The sequence below is a fragment of the Micropterus dolomieu genome, linkage group LG20 (genome assembly GCF_021292245.1).
Source record: "Micropterus dolomieu isolate WLL.071019.BEF.003 ecotype Adirondacks linkage group LG20, ASM2129224v1, whole genome shotgun sequence".
NCBI lineage: Eukaryota > Metazoa > Chordata > Actinopteri > Centrarchiformes > Centrarchidae > Micropterus > Micropterus dolomieu.
In genome coordinates, this window is record NC_060169.1 from 9118914 (window position 1) to 9143947 (window position 25034).

At 39.2% G+C, this 25034-nt stretch overlaps 1 protein-coding gene across 1 annotated transcript in view; it reads left to right on the forward strand.

Moving 5' to 3' along the window:
- Positions 1–15968: 15968 nt before the first annotated feature.
- coro2ba (coronin, actin binding protein, 2Ba) overlaps positions 15969–25034 on the forward strand; it is a 53657-nt gene continuing 44591 nt past the window's right edge. Inside the window, exon 1 of the mRNA XM_046032189.1 lies at positions 15969–16212. Within this exon, the coding sequence (XP_045888145.1) occupies positions 16198–16212 (15 nt within the window). The 5' untranslated portion in view covers positions 15969–16197. The remainder of the gene's footprint in view (positions 16213–25034) is intronic.

A 25034-nucleotide genomic window follows, 5' to 3' on the forward strand; every position in this document is an offset into this window, starting at 1 on the left:
GTTCAGGACAGCTACAAATACCTTGGGGTGCCGCAGGCTAACGGAAACCATGAGGAGGCAGCAAGGAAGTCCGCCACAGCCAAATACCTACAGAGAGTAAGGCAGGTCCTGAAAAGTCAGCTGAATGGGAAAAACAAGATCCGAGCCACCAACACATACACCCTGCCAGTCATCAGATACCCCGCTGGTATAATAAACTGGCCAAAGGAGGAGATAGAGGCTGCTGACATCAAGACAAGAAAGTTCCTCACAGTGCATAGAGGGTTTCATCCCAAATCCAGCACCCGGAGGCTGTACACCAGGCGTAGCGAGGGAGGCCGAGGGCTAGTAAGTGTCAAGACCACTGTCCAGGATGAAACGACAAAGATCCAAGAGTACATCAGGAAGATGGCCCTCAAAGATGAAGGGCTTAGTGAATACCTCAGGCAGCAGAAACCCAAGGGTGAGGAAGATGAAGAACCTTCATAGAGAGACAAGCCGCTGCACGGCATGTACCACAGACAAATTGAAGAAGTGGCTGATGTCAAGAAATCCTACCAGTGGCTGGAAAAGGCTGGACTAAAGGACAGCACAGAACCACTAATCATGGCAGCGCTCAGTACAAGATCATTGAAGGCTGGGGTCTACCACACCAGGCAGGACCCCAGGTGCAGACTGTGCAAGGATGCCCCTGAGACAGTACAGCACATAACAGCAGGGTGTAAGATGCAGGCAGGAAGTGTGTACATGGAACGCCATAACCAGGTAGCTGGCATAGTGTACAGGAACATCTGCCATGAGTATGGGCTGGAAGAGGAGGTCTCTGTCCAGAAGAGTGCAGTCCTAGGAACAGCTAAGATGCGCAGAACCCTCAAACTCCCTCAGAGGACCCGAGCTTGAGGATGACACATACCACCCCGCAAGGGGTGAGAGGGGGATTTTTTTTATATATATATATATATATATATATATATATATATATATATACACACACACATCAATTACGACACCTTTAATTTTCTTCAATATTGACCCAACTACACAATCATCTTCAGAAACCAAATGTTGTTGTCATCTCATTGAAAATGTATATATTTTATTTTTCTTCTCAATTTGACATTAAAATTCCATTGGTGTCTTCAACATCACCACAATACTTATCCTGATGACAGTTGAAGAACAAAAACTTTGAATCATCTATTGTATATCATTGTGGGTTTTTTATGTTTTTTGGTTGGCCTCTTAAAATTTTATGTGGGGATATAAATTGATCAGTCTCAGTGGACCTTGCTCAGCGTTTCTGAGATTTGGCATGTGACTGTATTTCAGTCATCTACTGCTGCAGGACCCACCATGGATGTTCAAATTAATTTAGGAGTTTGAAAGGGAAATGTATCAAAGAAACAGTTTTTCATAACTTGGCTCCTTCGCAAACTATTCAGATGTTTTGTTTGTTACCAAGTGTCCACTGCATTAATTTCCCAACTACTATAACAATTATTCAGAAACTGATACAACCTCATTAGTAGTTTAATGCCAATGGAAAACCTAAATATACTGTATATTAAAAATATGTGAGAGAGAATGAGAGAAGTAAATGTTTCTGTATGAGCTCGAGTGAGTCATTCTATCTTTTCCAGATCTCTGGCAGAGTATTTGTGCAGGTTGAGTTGTGCCAGTAGCAATAGTGGGAAATAGACTAATGTGGAAACTAAAGCCACACGCCACAAGATGGACGACAATGGAACTCCGCAAAGCTCACACATCCAGATTCAGGGCAAAGCCATGTCTCTCGACACCCAGCTTAAACACAAAGCCGTGCTACCCATATGAAATTACTTCCATGGATGTAGTAATGTGCTATATGTCAGTAAGGATTTTTCCCCCAGTCTGCTTCCTAATAATGGAAACAATATAGTGCTGTCATAGACATCTAATATACAATCAGCTTATATACAAGCCACATTCTTGTAGTTGTGTTACTTTCCACAAAAAAATATCACAAATGAATTATGGTCACTCACCACATTCCTATATCCAATAAGGCAACTCACAACTCAAAAGTCCTCACACAGAGACTTAGGTCATACCGTCCTGTGGTCTAACATAAACTTCTCCCTCCGTCATGTCTTCATCATGGGAGAACACAGACTCCTGTTTCATTGCGTTTGCATTTACATTCATTGTGAGACAGATGGAAAAATTGTACTAGGCTTTTTTCCCCTCTTGGATCTCAATGGAAAGTCAAACTGTCTGCAAATTTCTGCTTGTAATTATTAGGTTTCACGAAGCTTAGACGCAATTGTCTGTTGCAGGTTGACCACTCAAACACCAAGTTAAGTCCCTCTCACAGACTTTTTTAAAATGCAATCCTTATGACAACACATCAACGCTTAATGCAACACATCTTGTGGTGTGGTGTTTCCAAAGGGAAAGTCTATGTGCGATGGCAATATATGTTGTTTTACACCCTGGCAGCCACTGTTCCAATGAGAGTTTAAATCTTCTGTTTATTTTCATATCAGGCTTGGCAGTTCATTTGCTCAGGAGAAGACAGATTCAGTTTCTCTAATTATGTTTGTATTTTTTAAAGAGTTATTTAATTTGGCAAGCAGAAGGTGTCTGCTCTAAATGGGTTCTACTCCAGTTGTACTGTACATTGTGTTTAAAAGCATCTGCCAGGATTATAGTGGCGGTCTCTCAGGGAGCACAACCTCAATCCATTGCATATGGTTGATATTTTAAAAACAAATGAAAATTAGATTACATCAACATAAATTAAACTGTTCTCCATGCATAGGTAGAAACAGAAGTAAATTATATTTGTGACACTAGATTATGATTAGAATACCCAAACTGGCAGAATAAAACTGGGTGGGGAAAGTAAAAGAGCAGCGTTTGTCTCTCCCTTATTACCACCACTGAGTTCAGGTTCCCAGTGACTAACTTATCCGACTGCATTGTACTGGGAAGCTTGTGTGAGCGTTAAAAAGTGTTACATTGGAATAATTTATAGCACAATGTGAAATAAGTTAAAAAATAAAGTTATTGGTGTCCTAGAAAACAAACTAATTTTACAAAGTGTCAGCTATTAAAACATCATGTGCACAAATCCCTGACTGAATCAAGAGCAGGCTAAATACCACTTTGGCTTGAACTTAGATGAACTAATGTTATTTTATAGAAAGAAAGTTAAAAATATTCTACTAAATGTGCACTTTAGTTTCATCGTGAATGCAGACTATGTACCCTCAGCTACACTGTAGATTATGTGTATACAGGGGGCGACAAGGGACGGTACACTGAATACAGACTTTAATGTGGTATTGCTATGTTTGCTGTCACAAAGATACTGATGTGTAAGAAGTTACACAGTTTTTGGTGTACCTTATTACGGTCAGTGGATTATGTGTTAACATAAAAATAACATTGGTCAGATTTGGATGGGTTCAAGCTGCTATTGGTTGAGCATCGTGGAGGGAGCCTCCAAAGTTGTGTATGTCTTACAAATCTCACATGAAACCAATTATTGCACCTTAATATGTATGGGAAGATACTGGACGTATTTTGTCTTACAATCACTGAAGCAAAAAAGGTAATTTTCACTAAAAGTAATTGCATACTAAATTTATCAGACATTTGGACAATGCATGTCTTAGTGGGATTATATAAAGATTTGGGGGAGATTTGTTGATTCTCACAAGTACAGTTGAATGTATTTTAAGTCATTTAAACATTTCTTAAACTGAACATTTGAAAATGACTAGACGTACCTGGACTATTTAAAATTTGTGGGCTCTATATGGACTCGCACTCCACAGCCTTTCCAGTTATATCAGACACAGTGCATTAAACATAATGAACATCACATTCCATCCACAACAAAGTCTGAAAATATCCCATGGAAAAAAATACACAGTTATTTTTACCGAAAAACACCAGGATATATAGCCGACCAGCACCTCATTTTTACTCTGCCAAACAGCTGGTGTCCAGGAATGAGATGTTTAGCTGGAAATACCAACTCAGACTTTAAAACTTTTTCAATGACCCATACTGCTCTGTGATTTACGGTTAGAGGATGTCATGATTCCAGGAGCAGGGTCCAGAGCTGCACAGTGTCCCTGCATGCTGAGCGTCTTTCCTCTGCCAGGCACAGGTAAATATGACCCCTGTGGATGCCGACAGCAGGAAACCTCTGTTCAGTTATACAGTTTATGAGCATTGAGTCCATTCTGTACCTGAGGACTTCTGGTTACAAACATGTCTTCAGTTTAATAAAGTGGTCATTCTGCTTTTATAACACTGGTCAAGTGCCTTTAGATTTCCAGAGAGCACCACTTTTTTCATAATTTACAGTTCTTCTATGTTTGTTTGATCAGGGAAACTGAACTTGCAAAATGAGCCTGCCTACTTCAAACCCTTCATAGAGGAGGAACACACAGATTTAGACAATTAAATTATTGTTTTTTGTCTTCAACCCAGAAAAAACACAGGCCTTTCACCAAATTAATGTGGTTGTATTCACTCCAAATACTTTATCCTAACATCAGCTGTTTCTGCACAGATGTTACTGTGCATATGAGCTATTAGCTGCAACAAGATGAAGCATTAGAGAAGGACATCCACATACTCATAAGGCAAAACAGATTGCAGATGAACTATTTTCGTCACAATGACAAAACATACTCTTTTTATCTGGTTTTTATGATTAAAACAATCCCCATTGTATTTCTCAGGACAACAACAGACAACTGTGCTTACTCATTTATCAGTCTAGAGCAAGCCTAGCACCTTTCAACTATTTGAAATGTTTATTTTCATCAACTCACAGAATCTCACATTTTGAAAAAAGCATGCTGATATTCTCCTGATAATATAAAATCAGAATGAATACATAGCAAAAAAACAAATAATGTATTCAAAGAGTGCACCGCCTCCAGCAAGGTTCTGATTGTGTAATGTCTTTGTCATATCCTTGAATCTTACCTTAAGTTTTTAATATGATCCAATACTTCTGTTGTGGGAAATTGCATCTAAATTGATTTGTGTCATAATAAATCAAGGTACATGCCTGTATTAACAATATGTCACTTCTTCCATGTGGTAGAAATATGCCACTGCTTTCAGGCGGCTAGCACTAATCAGACCTTGCATGTTTGATTACCAGCTTAATCAAACACAATCAGGAGAAAAGCTGGAATGCAATCTATCCCTAGCAGTTAGGACTAAAGCCATTTATCAGATATAAACAAACAAAAAACAGACAGAAGGAGTCAAAGCACTAAAGACACACATTTACAAAAGTGTAACAAATCCTTCAGTTTTCAAAGATCACGTGAGAGTTTTGATTCCCAGAAATAGTCCTTATTGTGTCAGAAATTCGAAGAACACGGATTTTCTTTGGAATTTTGAGCTTTCAAGTAACTGACCCAGATTTTTGACCCTCAAGTGTAGGCAAACACAATTCAAGAGTCTTTGTTTTTACTTTTGGCAGTACACTGGAAGCGATACAGACTTCTGCAGAAGGTTCAATAGCATTCCACTGCTTTTATGTTAAGCCGAAGTCTGCTAAGCCTGGGAGAGAAAACCTCAGGCTGGCCAAAAAGCTGTGTAAGCAATGATGGGAGCTGCACTAATTGAAGAAAGCGCGCTGGACTTCGCACTGGGCTAGGTGCTAGCTGTTCTGTCCATCCAGCTTTTCAGATAGGAAGACCACTATAATTTACACTATAATCTCAACAAAGGATTGATGCAACTTACTCAGATGACCTTAGAAGAAAGAAAGAAAAATACAAAAAAAGGGTCTATAATTTTTGTGTGTTTGTACCGATGGAGGACAGAATGGGTGAATTTAAATGGGATGGTTACAAAGAATTGTTTAATATATGAATTATCTATGGGATATATATATACCTGCCTCATCATGATCATCAAGTGCCTCCGTGGTACCCTACAAATTCCAATTGCCCAAATGAAAACCAAATGAACACAAAAGGCACTTCATATTCATTGGTGGGGACAGAGCTGACCAAAGGAATATTTAAATGTATAGTGTCTGCTAAACTGACTCGCTCAATCAGTTCAGTGAATGATTGTTGGAGGTCTAAGTTTTGAATGTGTCTTCCCCTTGCTTACTGACTTTTGACTTATGAGAGCAAACTTTATAGTCTTTGGCTATTGTAGGTTATCAGTCTTTTGCTTTTCTGTCTCTACTAATGTCATACAATGGAAGAATATTTGTATCAGGCTGTGAAAGCATATGGGGCAAAAGTTATCTCTTTCTCCTGTCATATCTATTTTTGACGAGAAGCTGTTAGCAATGTTTCCTGTGTTTTTCTTTATTTTAGGTCTACTGGATGGCCTGCTTAACTGCTACCACATGTTAAGCCTTTGTACTGCTGTCATTGACTTAATGTGAGTGTGTTGTTTTCCAGACTCTGTGTGTGGTGAATGTGTATGAGAAAGAGGAAAAGAGACGAATACACAGTGACAAAGAGAGAGAAATGTAAATGTGTGTCGGGTTAATCAGCTTGGGTCATTTTCCAAATAGGAGCTAAAACTAAACTAAACCTTAAATCACTGATATCTACCTCTTTAAAACATCTCAATTATATTATTCATTACCTTTATAAATCAAACTATAACTCAAAAACAGGGTAACCAAAGTAATTTTAACAAGAACCGTTAGAACAAAAAAAAAATTATAACAACATTATAATAGCATAAAGTTCAGAAGCGATCTCTCCTTGACACTGACATGAATCACGGTCTCGTGAAGGCTAGGAGGGACGGGGACTTTTTTCCGAGGACTCCGTAAATCTGCCCCAATGACCGGCAGGTGAAAAAATAGAGCAAATGAGAGGCTCTGGGAAGGGAAAAATAGCTGGAGAGGAGAGTTGGATGAATAAAAACCCGAAGGAAAATGACCTAAAGGGGAGAGAATAAACTGTGGAATTGTCTACTCATGGTTGAGCTATACACCACCTACACAAAGGGGCAAACACATGCAGTGCGTGTGTCTACAAAATACACAAGATTCATTGATTAGAACCTCAATCACTCTTACTCCCGCTTGCTCACTCATTTCCTATTTCTGTCTACCTCTATCAGCTGCTTTGCTTGCCTCTATCCGTTTCTTCATGGTCCTACTCGCCCCCCTGCTGTCCCTCTTCTGCTTCACTTTGCTTCAGATAGAGGAAGTGGTTTGTGTGCAGACTGTGGCTGGCTGGAACACTCTGCTGTGCACTAGGGAAGCCGAAATTTGAGCCCCTGTGCATTAAATGTTCCACTAGAGCAACAATTTCTGCGAGGGGAAATCATGTGGTGGGCCAATGTTAAAGGATCTGAAGGGGCTTCAGTCAGGGTAGGAAGGAGAGAAAGAGAGAGGGAGAGAAATTGGGGTTAAAATTGGGAGAAACTGTTCGTGACTCTTAATAAGAGCCTCTGGTGGTTGAGTTAGTTTTGGTGCACGCCATATACTGTAGACCTGGATTAAAATTTGTCCACATAGCTTTGTTGCATATAATCATTTTCTTTCTCTGCCATCAGACTTTCTCCCTCTGGTTTCAGCTGGACACCAAAGAAGAAAAAGAAATACAAAAATGAGTTACAGAGCCAAAGAGCAATGTCTGCGCATATTTCTGGACACAGAAACACAGTACCACCTGTGGACAGCCTTAAATCCAGGATATATTTTGTTGTGTTTAATTTGAATTCGTTGCAAGGCTCAGTGTCATAAAATAGCGGTTAAGGGTTTATTGTGGAAGTTGTGTGCTGTGGATTTGTTGTGATGCCCAACAGACTTACAGATTTGTAGACAGGGCTTACCTCAGCCAATAAAGGCAGCTCTAAGAACAGCTGAGTAGAGTATTCACTGACTCTGGATTATAAGAACAAACAGCAGCCATTGTAAGCATATATATCTCCTGACTGATAGATTAAGAACCCTAATTTGTCAAATTATATTCATAATTATTTTTGTGTTAGTTTATGGCATTTAAGGTGGGACATTTGTAGCCATTAAGGTCAACCAGAACATTAGCCACTGTATGATGGTACAGCTAAGTTTCTGAGATGCTGGATAAGATGTTTCAACCCTGTATGTCTCCTGTCAATCATAAAAATTGTTTTTACATTGCAGTTTTTAAATTGCCTATGCAAGCAGCCATTAGTCGGCAGGATTAGTCATCCGACTGAGTTTTCTGTGAGAAGTATGTGAGCTTGAGTCAGAGGCACAGAGGTTGGTTAAATCAGATTCATCTGTTTTGTCTTCTACATAATACCTTACAGAATAACGCTGCCTCGCACTTTACTTAGAATGAATCATAAGGGACTCCACTGTGCACTGATGTGCATCAACTCTGTTAGTAAAACAATGAAGGGAATCCATGCACAAATGTATTAGAAAATGTGAGGCCTGCTGGCTCAGATTTAAGTTTCTAGAAATCTAATTGCACATCTTATTGATGCCAATTGTTATCTGAAGTACTGGAATTACCGGATTTATCTGCTTTGGAGAGTAAGCTGGTCTATTACAACCTGCATACTAGCGGGAGAAGAATTAAAATAATAATTTCTCAAGCATTTAAAGATCATGGCAGATCTTTTTTACAAGCTTTCAAAGATACATGACCAGTGGTACAGCCCTTGGATTAATCTATATTAGTACTACTTTTCTGTATACATTTTCTTACATGAGTAGAAGCTACATGTTGTGAAGGGGATAAAGACCATAAAATATAAAAATACAGTAAATGATTACGTGAAGGAAATTATGGTTCAGTGGTAATTAAATTATTGGAATAGTTTTACATTTCATAGTTCTGCCTTTACATTTACTGTGCAAGTAAAGACGCTCCATAGTACAACACATTAATGTTTAGCAATTATTAAAGTCCTTGTTGATAATGCCTTGAATCCAATAAACCATCATGTAAACCAAGTCAGCAATGTTTTGACAATCATTATACACACACAATCACAGGCTTTCAGCTGTTCCTTGTTTGTCTCGGAAAGGTTGCCATGAGTGAGAATTACAAATAATTCTAAATCTGTAAATATGGATTGGCCTGCATTGAACCTAATTTAATTTACCCTATATGGAGGGTTGGTCGTCCTGTTCATCTACAGTGGGAAGATTTATTCAGCAGCCTGCTGCACCAGCTGTGTAAGTCAGTTTAAACTTAACCTAGTTATACATTTTCTGCATTAATAAAATACAAGCGGTTGCACCACGGAGATACTGTAAGTTACAACATAGTAAATGCTAACAAAGCTAATGTGCACAGTAACCATGATGATTGAACTCTATCTTTGATTGTTGATTGGCCACTTGCCTTAGTTATGACACTACGTCTAAACTAGTTTGGTTATGCCCCGTCATCGTGCAACTAATTTTAGTATCTGATTTAAGTAGTAGTTGCTAAGCCTCAAGTGTCAACCCTAAACCTTACGTTAGGAGGGAACTTACACAGCAGCTTTTTACCTAAGTAAAAGTACTAATACAACTAAAAAATATTCAAATTCCTACTTAAATATATGTACATTAGTATTGGCCACTGTGAGTGATAAATTATTATATGGAATTATTAGATTGTATGGAATTATTAGATTGTTGGTGCTGATTCATCAATGTGTAAGCAGCAGTTGTAGCTGGTTGAGGTGGCAAGTTCTGATACTCAATCTTTAATGATTTACTTTCAACTTTTCTCTAATGTGGGATTGTGAATTATTAGATAATTTGCCTTCTTCTGGACTTATATTTGAACAGTTATTTAAATGAAACCATGTGAGAAGTTTAGAGGGGAAATATCTCATTGTTGGAACAGATAACTCATGAAATGTGACAAGAGGCCCAAACTAGACACTGTTTTCTTTTCTTTAAGAGTTACTTGGCCAAAACGGTTGGGGGCCCCTGTTTAATTCTTTAACAATGGGCTGTATTTTATAACCTGATTTTTTTTTTAAAGTACTAGTAATTATAGCTGTCAGATAAATACAGTGCAGTAAAAGTACAATATCACCCTCTAGAGGAAAAACATTATAATATTTTCCAACTTAGCCATACTTTGTGCTTATTGTTGTTTTTATGTTTGAGACTTTTGCGTCAAAGGTTAAGGAACGACTCATAAGGTAAGATACACAAGACTCTATAAACCCACAGTACTGATACTTAAAGGGATAGTTCAGGATATTTCAAGTGTGGCTGAATGAAGTCTGTTATAAAGATATCTTTGAAGACTCTTTTATCCAGTAAGCGGTTTGAGGGGTGATAAGGATGGTTGCCATCCTCCTTGTTAGCAAATTTATCAAAATGCATTCCCCTTGTTATAACCTGCCACACACTCTCCATCCGCTGGTAACAGAAAGAGCGCAGAGAAGGGGCAGACTGGGACAAAAATTCAGCCCTGGCACTGTAGCCACGCCAGCCCACCTTATCATGTATCCCCACAAACACACATTCACTACTTAGGCTACATTTGTTTACAGATGGTGAAATAATATAAGCAGTAGGCCTACTGTATGTAACAGTGAGTGTGTCACTTTGTGTTGAAAAGAGCTGGTGACATAAGGTCTGAAAATAGGGGTGTGATGAAAGACTTTGGTCACGAGAACAAGACGAGAAGATATTTTAACACTATTTTTTATTCGAATATTTTATTATTCGATGATAAAATGTATGATTGGGGGGTCTAGGGGTCCTCCCCTGGATGATTTTGAGCATTAAACACTTAATTTCCTGCATTGTGGAGACATTTTCTGCAGCAATTTATGGAGTAAATGTCTCTATTTATATGAATGGCAGCACAAAATTCAGCAGATGACAATTCAAAATATAAAATGGAATATAATGCAGTAAAATCAGTATCTTTTTTTTGTTGCTTAAGTAATTTTCTTGGACAATGCACATTTGTTTCTTCTATATTTAAATTGCATTGCATGTTTTCTTATTGTGCAAATAAACAAAGCATTTTCATTTGTGATTTAACATTTCTTGTTCCAAGCTAATTTTCAGAACATATTTTAACCAATTTCGCTTTCAAAAAGTCTTTGGGACATTTCCCCAGCGACCCTAGTGTAAATGACACCAATGGTAACAGATTTGTAACATTTTATGTATGTGACTGGCACACAATGCTCAATAGTTTTTTAAGAGCACACAACAAATTTGCACATGTAGTTAAAACAATGGCTGTCCATCTGAGTATGTTGTAGAGTCTGTGCTCTCTGTCTGTTTGTCTGCTGTTACTGTCTTTCTCTACTGCAGAGTCAATTACAACCCTAACATTTTTGTGTGCAGGGAACATACACCTCTGCTCGAACACCTCTTTCTTTTTCTCTTTCCCTGTATTTGTTGGCCCTCTTGACTTTCTCCATCAATAGTGGGCTGTTTAATGAAGTGGCCGAAATGACACAGCACTCGCGATTTTCACCCGCGATACTGTTTTCACCCGCTGGTGCGCGGAGGAGTCTTGTTAATGAGGAAGCCAATCGAAACCGAAACCAACATTGTACCCAGTTGCACATGCACCAAAGTGTTCACTGTTGCTTTACCTGGTCGATGCTTGTGAAATATCCACCTTCTGAGTCTTATAACTTAATGGATGATCATTTCTCTCAGTGTTTCTCTGCAAAATGCTTAAATGGGTCGCCAAATATTTTGGGTGGCCCTTAACGTACCTCAACAGCCGCCCAAGTAAAGCTGATGTGTGGGAAACACTGAATATAAATCTGACCGGCCCACCCGAAACAAATAGTCCGGCCCCTCTGGTATATGCCAGAATTGCCAGGTGTTTTAGCTGAATAAATTAGTCTAGGCTGCCTGACACATTGATCCTTTTTCTGACTGAAGATTTTGTAATTTAAAATCTATGGCCAAGGCCATGACTCTGAAAGCAGTCTATCATTACTGTCTCACTCACTGTTGATATAGATCACTTTTGGTCGCCATCTTTGTTTGAAGAAGGACCTTTGGTCGCAAATGGAAAGCCAAGTTCCCACTGTAGCTGATTGCGGGGCCACAGCTATTGTAACTGGCTGGCTACTTTTACAGTACACATGACAGTAACACTGGCTAAGACAACAATATGAAGTCAGACACCCCCACCAGGATGTGCAGATGGTACTTAAGATATGACAGATGTTGTTACCAGCAGCCTAATGCTGCACCACAAGCTCAGCCAATTCACAGGTTAGTTACTGTTATACTTTAAAAACACAACATTGCAAATTTAAACAGCCAATATACAAACATAGCCACTGCATTACCCATAGCTAACGTTATGTCATAGATAACATTACAGCCAAAGTGTGTCACGATCAGCCACAGCGGCAGCAGCCATAGTTAAGCTCTACTTTTTAGACATTATAACATTAGCTATAATAAAAGTTTACTGAAGGTAAATAGATGCATAACATTATTATTGCACAAATAAAAAGGAATTGTGTTTTTACAGTAAGTAAGCTCGCTTTTTAGAATTTTATAATCTGTGTATTGCAAATAAGTTGACTGAAGCATGCTGTTCTAAGTTTTATACACAAGACTGTGAATGGGTTTTCTTACCGCTCATTATTCTTTCATCAGTCATCGGTTCTTTCATCATGTGAGCGCGCTCCCGAGCCTCTCTCAGACTCACAAATAAGAAAGCTCAGACTACAGCGACAACACGGCAGCTAACACCAGTCCACTAACACCATAAAACAACCAGCTCACTGAATACATACACTCACATAAAGCTGGAGAAACAGAGAAAGTCACGTTAGCTCGCCGGCTAATGCAGAGTAGTTGCTAATGTTATCCAGTGCAAAGCTGAATAGCTTTCCACATTACTTCACCAACTAAGGCGACCCATGTTTCTATTTCATTTAGCCTGCAAGAAAGGATATAACTGAAGAGCAAATGCTCTGTATTTGTATAGCACCTTTCTTACATCTACTACATCTGCATTCAACATTCACACACTGGTGGAACAGCCACCAGAGGCAATTTGGGGTTCAGTATCTTGCCCAAGGACACTTCGACATACAAGACTGGGGGAGCCGGGGATTGAGCCGCCAACCTTCCGATTAATGGCCAACCCGCTCTATCTCCTGAGTCACAGCCGCCATTCTCAAAACAACACCACATATAGCTAATAAAATATAATAAAAATTAAATAATGGATTACAGTGCAGCATTCTTCTTATTCTTTTATTCCGTCTGTGAGCATTATCAATCCCAGCTTGAAGGCCTGCTCTGATAAAAAAAAACTTCTAAAGTCTGTTTAAATGCCGAAAAGCGTTTGCACTATACTTGTTTTTGTTTTTCTCCCTTGTTGCAGTGATGTTCTCCTTCGTGTGATTCCATTAGCGAGTTAGCAAGCCAGAAATATACCCGATCACTACTGAGAAATGTCGGCCCGCTGCTTTCGTCTTATCGACTTGTCCGTTGTTGTATTTCACTAGGAAACCAAAGTGTTCCCAAACAGAACAAGTTTTCAAGCTTTGGCTTGTCTGCACTGGCCATGATGCTCAAGGCAGTAGTTAGCGAGAGGCTGGGCTAAAGCGTGCTGCTTGTGTAGCGCTGTAGCGCAATAAGGCGAAGATTTGGTGCGTCACTTAATATTTCTGTGTGGAAACTCCGTAATTTACGTATGTTCCGCTCACAAATGTGCGCACCGAAACGGTCCAGTACGATTACATGTACCGTTACACCCCTAGTTTCCATATTTTTTAAGCTCCCACCCTGCCTGTCTATAGCCACTGTCACTCTACTTTTTTTCCGGGAGTATTGAGCCAATATGCGGGTTACTGCGATGAATGAAAGTTACAGAGCCGGTGTTGACATTAACAATTACTGAACCAACTTGGTGGTAATAAAATAAGTTTACCACAAGATGGCAGCAAACTGTTAAATATAGTGGATTCCCCCTGTTTACACAGCCGTCAGAGGGTCAGACTAGTGAACAAGGAAATTAAATTACTAATGCAAAACAGACTTGCCATAATTCACTGGAACAGAAAGGGATCTTGGATTTAAATCATGCAGCTAAGCCAGACAGTGACCACTGTTGTTTGTTATTCTGTTTATCAGAATGAATGTTATTGACATCAATGCATATTGAGTTTTGACCTCCCCCACTGCATTTTCTTTGAATAGGAGCATGTAGACATCTGGTGGAACATGTGATTCATGGTGGCTCCTCCAGGTCTGCAGGTCCCTGTATTTGACACCTCAACCCATGTCTGTTCCTCCCAAACCATTTTTCATGATGTAAATTGAAATATATTATGTACTTCCAACATCCTGGAGAATTCATCTTCAGGTGGTTAGTGCTATGGCACAACATACAAGTTTCACACTAGAATCTTATATTACCTGAAATTACAAACTTCTTGAGTCTGTAATGAAAATGCTTTTAAGAAACAAGTGATTCTAGGATTAGCATTACATTTTTTGCAATTCACACAGTAATCCTTCATAACATGTGTTTCTTACTTCATAACATTTGTTATCTGTCATATTACTAGTTAAGCTTTGGCAAGCAATAATATATGCTCAATGTGCACAACTAAGTACTATCATAGCCCATTTGTAGTGACTTTTTTGTAGACATTTATTGTAGATATTTTTTTCATATAGAATTTGAAAACTGTCTCCCCCTACCCAGAACATGCACACAGACACCGGAAATACTATTGTGTTTAGAAAGGAAATACTGAGAGTGGGGCCTCAGATGACACTCTTAAAGACTGAGATTGAGGAGCTAAGTGACCACTGAATGACAATATGTGTGAGCGTGATAAAGCCACAGGAAGACAGAAAACCATGATAACCTGTCTGCAATGGACAATTTCTAGTATGTCACTCAGAATGGAGTCCTTTCCTCTTTGTCTTTGTATGTCTTAGTGACCTTTATTCCAGCATTTGCAGACACTTACAGTACACACACACACACACACACACATAATTACGTACATTTGGATGCACAAAACAAAGCCAGTATTGTGGGTTGTGGCCACTAGAGAAGAGTCTCACACAGCTATGGGAAGTTAATCCATGGTAACTGAGTAGGAATCTTGGCCTGTCTCTATCATCCCTCTATTTACACAATTAGTATGACAAAGACGTGTTACTCTGTGAGTGTGGGCGGGTGCCTGTGTGCTACTATACTTTTGTCCTTAAAAGGAAAGCATAACAAAAATATTCCAAAATGAGGATATCGTACCAATTCTGATTTTTTTGAGTGATTCATCTGTATTTAAGACATATAACAGCACTGAAATTAAAGATTGAAACGGCAAGTGTTCGGATGTAAGTGCACAACTACAATTTGCATTAGCATCAAGTTTAGAGTATATCTAGGGCTGAAATCAGCATCATTACGTTAATAAAAATGTTTTATGAGATATATTTATCACAATATGCCAAATTTATGAAAAACTAAATCAAACAGATGTTCATTGCAATTAATTTTGTTCCACTTAGACAAAACTCTTCATACATGTAAAATAAAAGCTTTAAGTTTACCTTGTGTATTTGTGTATTCTTGTATGTGTCTGTTAACATGTCTCTATGTTGTTTTCACATATAGAAATAACTAGATTAAGTGTAGTTTGGACTTCAAAAATGTTCTTGTTTCCTCCTATCAATGCCTGTGTCACTCACACACGCAGACACGCACGCATTTGTACACACCGGATGACGTGCAGCTAGCTCCATGCCCGAGTAGCAGACTGCGACACAGCATCCAACTCCCTCCCTCCCTTCCTCTCTCTGTTTCTGCAGTCCTCTCCTGTCCCAGGCTGCGCTGCTCCCGCCTCCTCCTGCAGCCCTGCCTGACTGCTCATCAATAAGCTGTATTAGCCCATCACTAATCATATTGCGAGAGACAGAGTGAGAGAGTAGGGCAGCCAGACTTTCTGTGCATCATCTGTGTGTGTGTGTGTGTGTGCAGTTGGTGAGGGTGGAGGGAGGGGTGTATCCTAGCGAGGAGCTTTTCCCTGTTGTAGTAACCAACCGCACACCGACTGCCAGCCATTACTTCACTGCAGCAGCAATCAGCCCCTCCGTATTTAGTGAGCTAGACACACTAACCTGTCTGTCCCCTCCTCTTTTCTCTCTCTCTGCACGTTTGGCAGAGCTGCCCTCCTCTCCTCCTCATCACTCTGCCACTCCTGCGGCGTTGCTCTCTGCTTGAAGGGGACACTGGCCTGCTCCTCACCTACTGATTCTGCATGACTGTCACAAAGGTAAGACCTTTGGATGGGGACAACTTTCAGCATGTCACCAGTGATTTGGGCTCAGTGTTAGATTAGACTGAAGGTCTAAAAGGTTATTTTAGGTCTTATTTTCATGTGAGTGTTTTTGAGTAGTGTCTGAGTTGCCAGATAGTGCAAGGTTATCAGGATGCTGCTGCCTGAGGATGTGTGTTAATGTGTGTTTGTGTTGTATGACTCTGTGTTCCCATTAGAAATGCAGTCTGGTTATGTATAAAACCAAAATCAAATTCTGTGATTACATTCTGTGATCTGCAGCATAATACAGACTGGCAGTAATTCGCTCTGGGTGTGAGGAAGCTATTTAAACTTTATTTAGATAAAACTTGGTATTCAGAGAAAAAAGAAGACTTGAAGACTAAACTGTTTCTTTTAGGTGCTATAATTTTGTATAAGACCAACATTTAAACTCGGTTATCATACTGAATGTGCAGGATTGGTTGTTTAATGTGTTTTGTGTATTTATTTCAGTAAGAATATGAGAACTGGTAAGCAGATCCATGCTGATTTGAACTCATCTCCTAAAGCCCCACTGTGGCTTTCACAAATAATGATTTATAATACCACTTAACAAAAAGATTACCATTACAATATGCAAATTCTGGCAATTTTTTTAAGTACTTCACAAACGCATACACAACTTGAGTATTTTTAATTTTGGCAGCATCAGTGTGCTTCAGTCGTATTGTGGCTGCTCTTTGATGTAGTGTGGCTTGGATTATACCTCATTTGTGTATCGCTGTGGACAAAGCGCAAATGAATACAAGTAAATGCAACTTTAAAAAACTGTTCAAACAGTCACATTATGGAGACAGCCCCTATTAGGGGATAGAAAACAGGTTCCCACAAGGCAAACCATTACATTTTAGGGTTAAGATCTGGTTAATTTTATGGTTAAGTTAATGTTAATGTTAAGTGTTGGGGTTAAGATTGTTGTCATTCTTCTGTGTATAGATATAAGGCAGTCAATGCAGTCCTCTCAAGTGACAGAAACAAATGTGTGTTTGTGTGTGTGCGTGGGTGTGTGTGTATTAGTAGTCTCAAGATGATCTTAAAGTAGGTGTGTCAGTCCGCTTGGGTGACTGTTTATGTGCACACAAGTGTGTATTGGTGGTTGCAAGCAGCTAGTTGAATCCTCTTAATCAATTAACAGAGGAAGAGAGAGACAGAGAGACAGACAAAGAGAGAGAGAGCGACAGAGAAACAGGAGGACACACACAGAGAGAGGAAATTAGCACACCTGCTCCCATGTAGAGAATTAACCTGGACCAAAATAGATGACCTTCTGTAGACACAGGACAATGGCCTATTTACTCATACTTACTATACTAACACACCTGCAAGTTCCACACAAAAGTTCTGTTAATACAAACTGGTGTAGTTTGTGTTTCCAGCGTACAATATCTAACACGAAACCACACAAATTCACAGACGATTGCTCTCAAAGTAGAAATTTTCTGCCTGCATGTGAGAGAGATTGTGTGGGAGGCGTGTGTGCTGCTGCGTAGGTGGACATTCTCCACTATGAGAACTGAAAGAGGAAAAGGTCAGGTGCTCATGTGCTGGCATTAAGCCAAAGCCTAAATCTGACTGTAGATAAGTCCACAGTTATTGAAGAGAATTTTAATGAATGCACCCATGATTTTTTTGTGTTTGCTAGAATTTTGATTCCTACCCGCAATTATGGAAATGAGGTAAGGAGGAAGGAGTAAATAAAAAACAGAAAGACAAAAAATCCGCTTTGACATCTCTGTAAAAAAAAAAAGAAGGTATGAAAGCACATTACTTAGTGGTATCTAAAAGAGGATGGGTGTGTGGGAGAAGCAGAGAGAGAGAGAGAGTCTGGGGAGCTGTTTCCGTGGCTGTGCCTGCCAACAGCAGGGAAGTCACCTTGGGAGTGAGCGTCTATGCTGACGGGGCTAAACAGCCTCCTACCCCTCAGCACATAGATGCACACTGACAATACTCTGGAGAGTCCCTGCAATGCCTACTTAGTATCAGATCAAGATTTGTATGTTCTGGCCTGACCTCTTAACATTACAGTTTAGATTTACAATGGGGATATTGACATTTACATGTGCAGCATAAATAATTGTAATGCCATCTCTTTAAATTAGCCATTATATCCATGTATTGTTTATGTTCTTCAGTACTTCAGTTAAACAATACTTAATTACACATTAATCAGTGCATTTACAGGAGGAGTACTGCCACTTAAATTATCTCCTCAGACTCATTAGCACTCCTGCATACCTAAAACATGCTGCATCAACAACTTATTAATGGGACAATATGAGATGTTTGTTGTGTTTGTTTAATCTGTTGTGTTCCTGACTTTACATGATGCTCTCAAACATATTTGATGTCTTTTTTTCTGTAATTCTTTCTCTACCTTCCACAATGATAATCTCTATTTACACATTCAAGATACTGTAGCTTGTTAACGTGGATTGGTTACTGTTCAGTACAGGATTATTTTTCCGAAGCAGATATAGTGATGTGCAAACGTTTCTAGCTAGATGAATTATTGCGGTGGTGTTGAATGTAAACCTAATGAGCATATGTAGATGATAGAAGCTGCCAGTGTCTCAGACAGTGGTTCTGAAAGTGGGTGGGGATGGGTCAAGGGTGCTGCAAGATATAGTATATATTTTTTAATTTATTGTGCGTTTTTAATAACGCTTCAAAATAAGTTTTAAAAAATTTACGAAAAGAACATTAACTAAGTTTAATGGTACATTTTCAAACATATCCAATTAGAAGAAAAAAAGCAATAAATATCACCATATTAAAAAACTTTAATGTAACACAACACACTTTCAGGCTCAAGGAGGGTTTTCAGGAGCTCAGCAGTCAGAGCAAGTGATGGAAGGATTTGACATAGCAAACAAAGCTCAAAGAAATGCTGATACATCTTAGCCCTCAACACAGTCTGACAGGACTGAGACTGAGCCTAGCAACAAAACTAAAATCAGACTGTACTCTTCTCGGTCAACAGTTTAACGGACACTTTTGGGCTGCTTGTGGAAGACTGATATCCATTACTGTCTGCATACACTATATTATGTGTTTCCAACATCGTATATGTGTGGTCTGGCTCTCTCATTCCTGGTATGCATGAAAACAAGACAAGAAACCGCCTGTCAGTGAAGTCAGACGTGAGGGTTGAGTCCTCTCTCCCCACATCAGAGTGTGTGCAACAGCGGGCGCACATGTCATTCTTTATTTTAAGTTAGTTATTTATCTGTAAACCTGCAGCTGTTGGCTTTTATTCTGAGTGATTGAGAATAAGCCTATATTGTTCAAGTTAATATTGATATGATCGAAAATTGTTACAACCGATAAGCGTCTGTACATACCTGGAACATATGCATGTTATATTGGGTGGCTTGGTAAATTCTGTTAAAGGGGTGTCCTGCTCTAAAAAGTTTGATATTGTCAGTCCTAATATGTCATTCAGATGTACAGTGGATACTATTCTGTATGTGTGTGTATGTCTACTATATGACATAAAGGAATCCTGTCCACCAGAAACAAATGTAATGGGAAATGTCAAATATATGTATTTTTGATAAATAGATCAACAAACTGAGAGAGAAACTACTATTCACTCCTCTAACAAAATGCTGACAGTAAAAATGGGTCATTGCATGTTTAAATCCGTGACCTTTGCTTTCAAACATGGCCTTACTGGGCTGAGTCCTCTGTGAGACAGGACCATAAGCTCTTAAGCTTTTTAAGACAGACACTTTAGTCTACTGGCAATAATTTATATGGGCCTAAAGGTTTATCCCATATACTGTTGCCAAATATCTTAGTACACAAATTGAACGTCATAATATGATTTGTAAAATACCTGAGCGTAATACATTTTTTGCTTTGCTAGATTATTATTATTATCCTGTAGGTTTATGAGAAGAATTAACCTCTCTGTGTGTAACTATGCCAAATGCTGAAGAGTAGCTAAGGAGTTCGACGATACACTTCTTACTAGAGTTTTAATGAATCAAAGTATTGCAAAGTACAAATAATGTTTTTAGAAATATCTATTCTTTTGTTCAGCATTTTTGACAGTGGTTTTGACATTTTTTATATGTATGATGAACCTGGAAGTATAACTCTATACTAGATTCAAACCCAGTGTCTATCATCTCTTTTCCCTCTGTACAATGTAATTCATCCTTTCTTTTTTTCCTCCTCTGTACTATGCATCAGTAAGAAATCTCCAATTTACTCCTGTATCTTGTCTCCTCTTGTAAATGTCCATTTGGCCTTCATTCTGTATTATACCTTAAAGCTGCTGCTATTTTTTATGTCTAGCTTTCTGTCTGTCTTTCTTTGTTTTTCTTTAGTCTCTCTCTGGTTTAGAGGGTCCTAAAACTCCTGTGGCCATTACACCAGAAAGACAGAAAGGAAACACTAAAGGGGAAAGGGGGCCGACATACACCACAGGCCGTTGACTCACTGATATTACAGTTACATGGGATGAATGTTATCCCACTAGCTGTCCATGACACCCCACAACATTGAAGTGTCAGAACTTTTTTGTATTCTGAAGCCAGTATTTCAAAGCTCAGTCAGTTTTTAACTAAAATTACTTATCAATAAATCACTTTTTTACTGCCTATTTGTCAACGGGCTGTAACATAACAACAGGCTGTTTTCTCTGTTGCCTGGAACAGCCACCATTCTGCTTCTTATGTGAAGGGATCGGGTGCGCTACTGAGCCTCTTGCCCACTACACCAACAAAACGACTGGCTCTCAACAAAACACAGACTCCATAACAAACTAAACAGACACAGAGTTGGCTTTCATCCTATTGGACAGTTAAACTAACATTACGGAAAAGCATGTGAATTGTATTGTGATGTTGTGCTTTAGTTGGCTCAAGTTAGATAACATTAGCTCACCGGCTAAAGCCGAGCAGTTGCTATTGTTATCCGGTGCAATATACTGTAGTGGATTGGCTCGCCACATTACTTCACCAGCTAACGCGACCCGTATTACTATCCTTTGTACCACCGGTATTATGTCAAATAACAACACAGTGGAAGACCCATTCAGTAACGTTACTTATAGCGGCACAACTGTTATACTAAGCGCGGCAACAATCTCATTTATAATATTCAGTTTAGCTCGCTAACTGTTTTCGTTTAAAAAAAAAAAAAAAAAAAAAAAAACTGTTTTCGTTATCATCCAATTCATTTAGCTACGCTGACATTGCGGTGCCCTACGTTAGTTACTGAAAAGCAGGCAGTCGAGCTCACTCCAATATATCACAAAGTCAATGAAAAGTTATCATGTAACAAGCAGGGGTTATTTCAACCTCAAGCTGATAAAAATATTACTGTAATGTTGGAGTGGGAGTTTACCTGAGGTTCCAGCATGTTTTGAGCAGCTGTCTCACAGTCTCAATTTGTCTCTGTGTGTCGGATTTTGCTTGCTCACAATTTTGTTGCAATCTAAAAACCTCACCACTAGTGGGCCGCTGAAAACAACATATAGTCCCATTAGCCTGTTTTTCTCTGTTCAAACCTTTTTATACAGTATAAGGTTCAAAAGCAGTGTAAACATTTTGTTTATTGTGGCTCATCTGCAGAATTTTCATACTCTAATTCCTTTGGCTGCTCTCAGTGGAGTAGCAGAAAACTGCCACCACAACGTGCACAACAGGGCATAATTATCACTATATCTGGACACTGTTCTCATTTGCTTTGTGATTGTGTGTTTGTCTGTGTGTGCATGAGTGTGTGAATGTGAGTAGGAGGGCACAAAATGTGAGTTGGCAGACACATTATGTGTAGGTGGGTGGATAATTTCCATCACTACTACTAAATCGGTACAGAGTATTAGAGATCTTGTGATATCAGCAAAAGAACAAATCTGTTTGTTTGCTGTCTTTTGACCTAAAACCTCATGTGGATGTGTCTACATCCTCAAGGCTGCTCAACTTTGTCTCAAAGTTGCAAAATGAAACCCTGTAGCTCACAGCTGCTGCCTTACATAAGATACAAGTAGGAAGAATAAACTCATACAGTGAAAATACCCAGCCTTCAGTTTGTTCAATCAAAGACCGCTTCAGTGTCCTCCAACAGCACAGGGGGCAACAGAGTCTAGCTCTAGCACTGGTTGTTTCCCTAAGTTACCTTCCTGTCGCTTTTAGTTTTGCTCTCAGTCCACGGGGCTCAAGGAAGAGGTATAATGGCCACAATGGGATTTCGCTGCTAGAATCTGACCTCTCCAGAAGGTTGAGGTCACCCAGCTCTTCGTCTGCCAAACGACCTCCAGCCAGAGACATTGGGAAATAAAAGTACAGAGAGATTGAATTCTGTTTCATATTCAAAGCAATTCCTGAGCATTTATCCCACTAATCAACTGTGCCATAAAGCATAACGGCAAGCTGCTGGCATTGACAAAGTTGCTCAGACCACATGGACTGTTCTTTTGAATACCCCTTTAATTAGAAAGCTGTGATGTGCATGGCAACACCCTAAAATGGTCCAGTTGTTTTTGGTTGGATACAACAAAAAGAGCTGTGCACCAGGGCTAGGGAGGGGGCTGGGGAGAAGGACAGAGGGACGCTGATGGAGGAGAAGAGACCAAAATGAGGAGGGGGAGGACTGGCGTTGGGAGCAGTAGCTACCCTTTGTTCCTTTAGACACCAGTAAAAATGTTCCCCAGCTAATACTAAAGGAAGCCCATGTGGTGATAAATGATTGTCTCTATCTAGAGGGTGGGCGGGTAGACACACACACACACACACACACACACATACACGATATTTGTGTATTATTATTATTATTATTATTATTATTATTATGATACTTGAGAGGACCCTATATGACTTGATTAATTAATTAATTAATTTTCTGACACATAACTCTAACCTTAACGATCAGCACTGCACCCCTAACCTGACCCTAATCCTATTTTACCCTCAACCTGAAAGCCTCGCCCTCAAATAAGATTTTCCAAATAGTTTTATCCAATTAGGACACACTCCTGAATAACGCATTTAAAGGTCATGCTCAGAGATTGTCCCTTGATCTGTACCCTGAAACCTGTCATTTGTTTTAGAACAAGCCAATTATTGAGTGCTGTAAATAAACTCAAAAACAAACTTTTCCAGAATGTCTTGATTCTTTAGGTCTAAAACTCTGCTCTCACTAAGAAAAAATTACAAGAACACACACACTTCTTTCTCTCTAGCAAACGCTTTATATTTAACTGTACTGACGTGAATTCTACATAATTCAAAGTAGCATTCCAGCTGTTAAGTGTGTTTGCAATTACATATCTGCAAACACCCCATTTATGAAGGAGGCCCATAGTGATCTGATGTCAAGCCCACATATGTGGTTGGAAAGACGTCTGAAAGCCATTTTCAGAGTGTTTATGGTACAGCTTATGTTGTTAACTGTAAGGCTGTTAAGGCTCTCATTGCATAAAACGATTCAAGATATGTTTCAAGATATAAAAGCTCTGATAAATCTCAGTGACTATCTTGTTTCATTTTTGTATTCTTTTATAGTGATTTTATTTGTCCAATCAAAATAGAAAATGAAAGTTTGCTATAGAAAGGCTGTGCATATTTACACACACAAATGCAAGCACATCCACAGTCAAACTGTCTAAATTCTTTACTTGGGGCACCTCGCCCACCATAAATCTTAATTGAGTTTGGTTTAGACCACTGGCCATTTGTCAAGCTTAATGTTTACCCGCACGTTCCCTCACACAAACCGACACACAGACAGAGAGACGCATTAAACTGAGAGCTAAATTACCAACCTAGCAACCCAAAACCTGCTATTCTTGGAGTAGAAAAATACACAAGATGTTTGCAGATTAAGAATACTAAATCCAGAATTAAGCTTTTTTGTTTCGTATATTCACCCTAAATGGAGCAGATAAAAGAATTACCATGGAGAGAGAAAGTTGTGTGTGTGAAAGGGGTGGGGGGCAGACAAAAAGTGTGAGAAAAAAGGAAAAAGGAGATAGAAAAAAGCATTCACCGCAGGAAGACATTCAGATCTCATGAGCTCATTGCCTGTCAGAAAGCCTCCTTACCCTGCTCACTGTGCGTGTCTCTGTGTGTGCGACAGTCTGTAAAAACTGTGTGAAAAATCTGTGTGAAAGGTCTGTAGTGTATTTCCAAAAGAGTTGGGAAACTCTTCTTTCCTCATGTCACTGCATGCATCATTCCTCCACTGCAAATGCATTCACACAATCCAGACTCTCATAGTAGGTGGCTTTCTCACCAAAGTATGACTTGAATGCATTTATAAAAGTGCACAGGGGAAAGCTTTCTTGTGGCTTTTGTTGGACGAAAGTGTTCATTTTTGGATTCCCCTTTGGTACGTCGCTGAAATAAAAGAGGACAGAATCATGTGAAATCATTTGTGAACATCCTCCAGAGGAAATAAAGACACAAGAGAGAGAGTGACCATTACCAGCCTTCCAGCTGAGATTAGGTGCACATCCCACGGAATCTGTGTGTGTGCGTGCATATGTGTGTATTTGTGTGTGTCTCTGGACATACATACGTACAATCAGGACATAGGATGTGCTTCCTGTTTGTGGGCCTGGCGACAAGGCAGTAAGTGCAGAGCGACAGATGGGGGTTTTACTTTGAATGTGCAAGTGTGTGTGACTGTGGGTTGTAAAAAGTATTTTGTATACTGTAAAATTCTCATTGTCTGGTATTCAAGAGTTAAGTGTAAGTAAGATGATAATTACTTAATTCCATCAAAGCTTCAGGTTCTTCAAGAATATTGTTGAAATTTGATTTGCA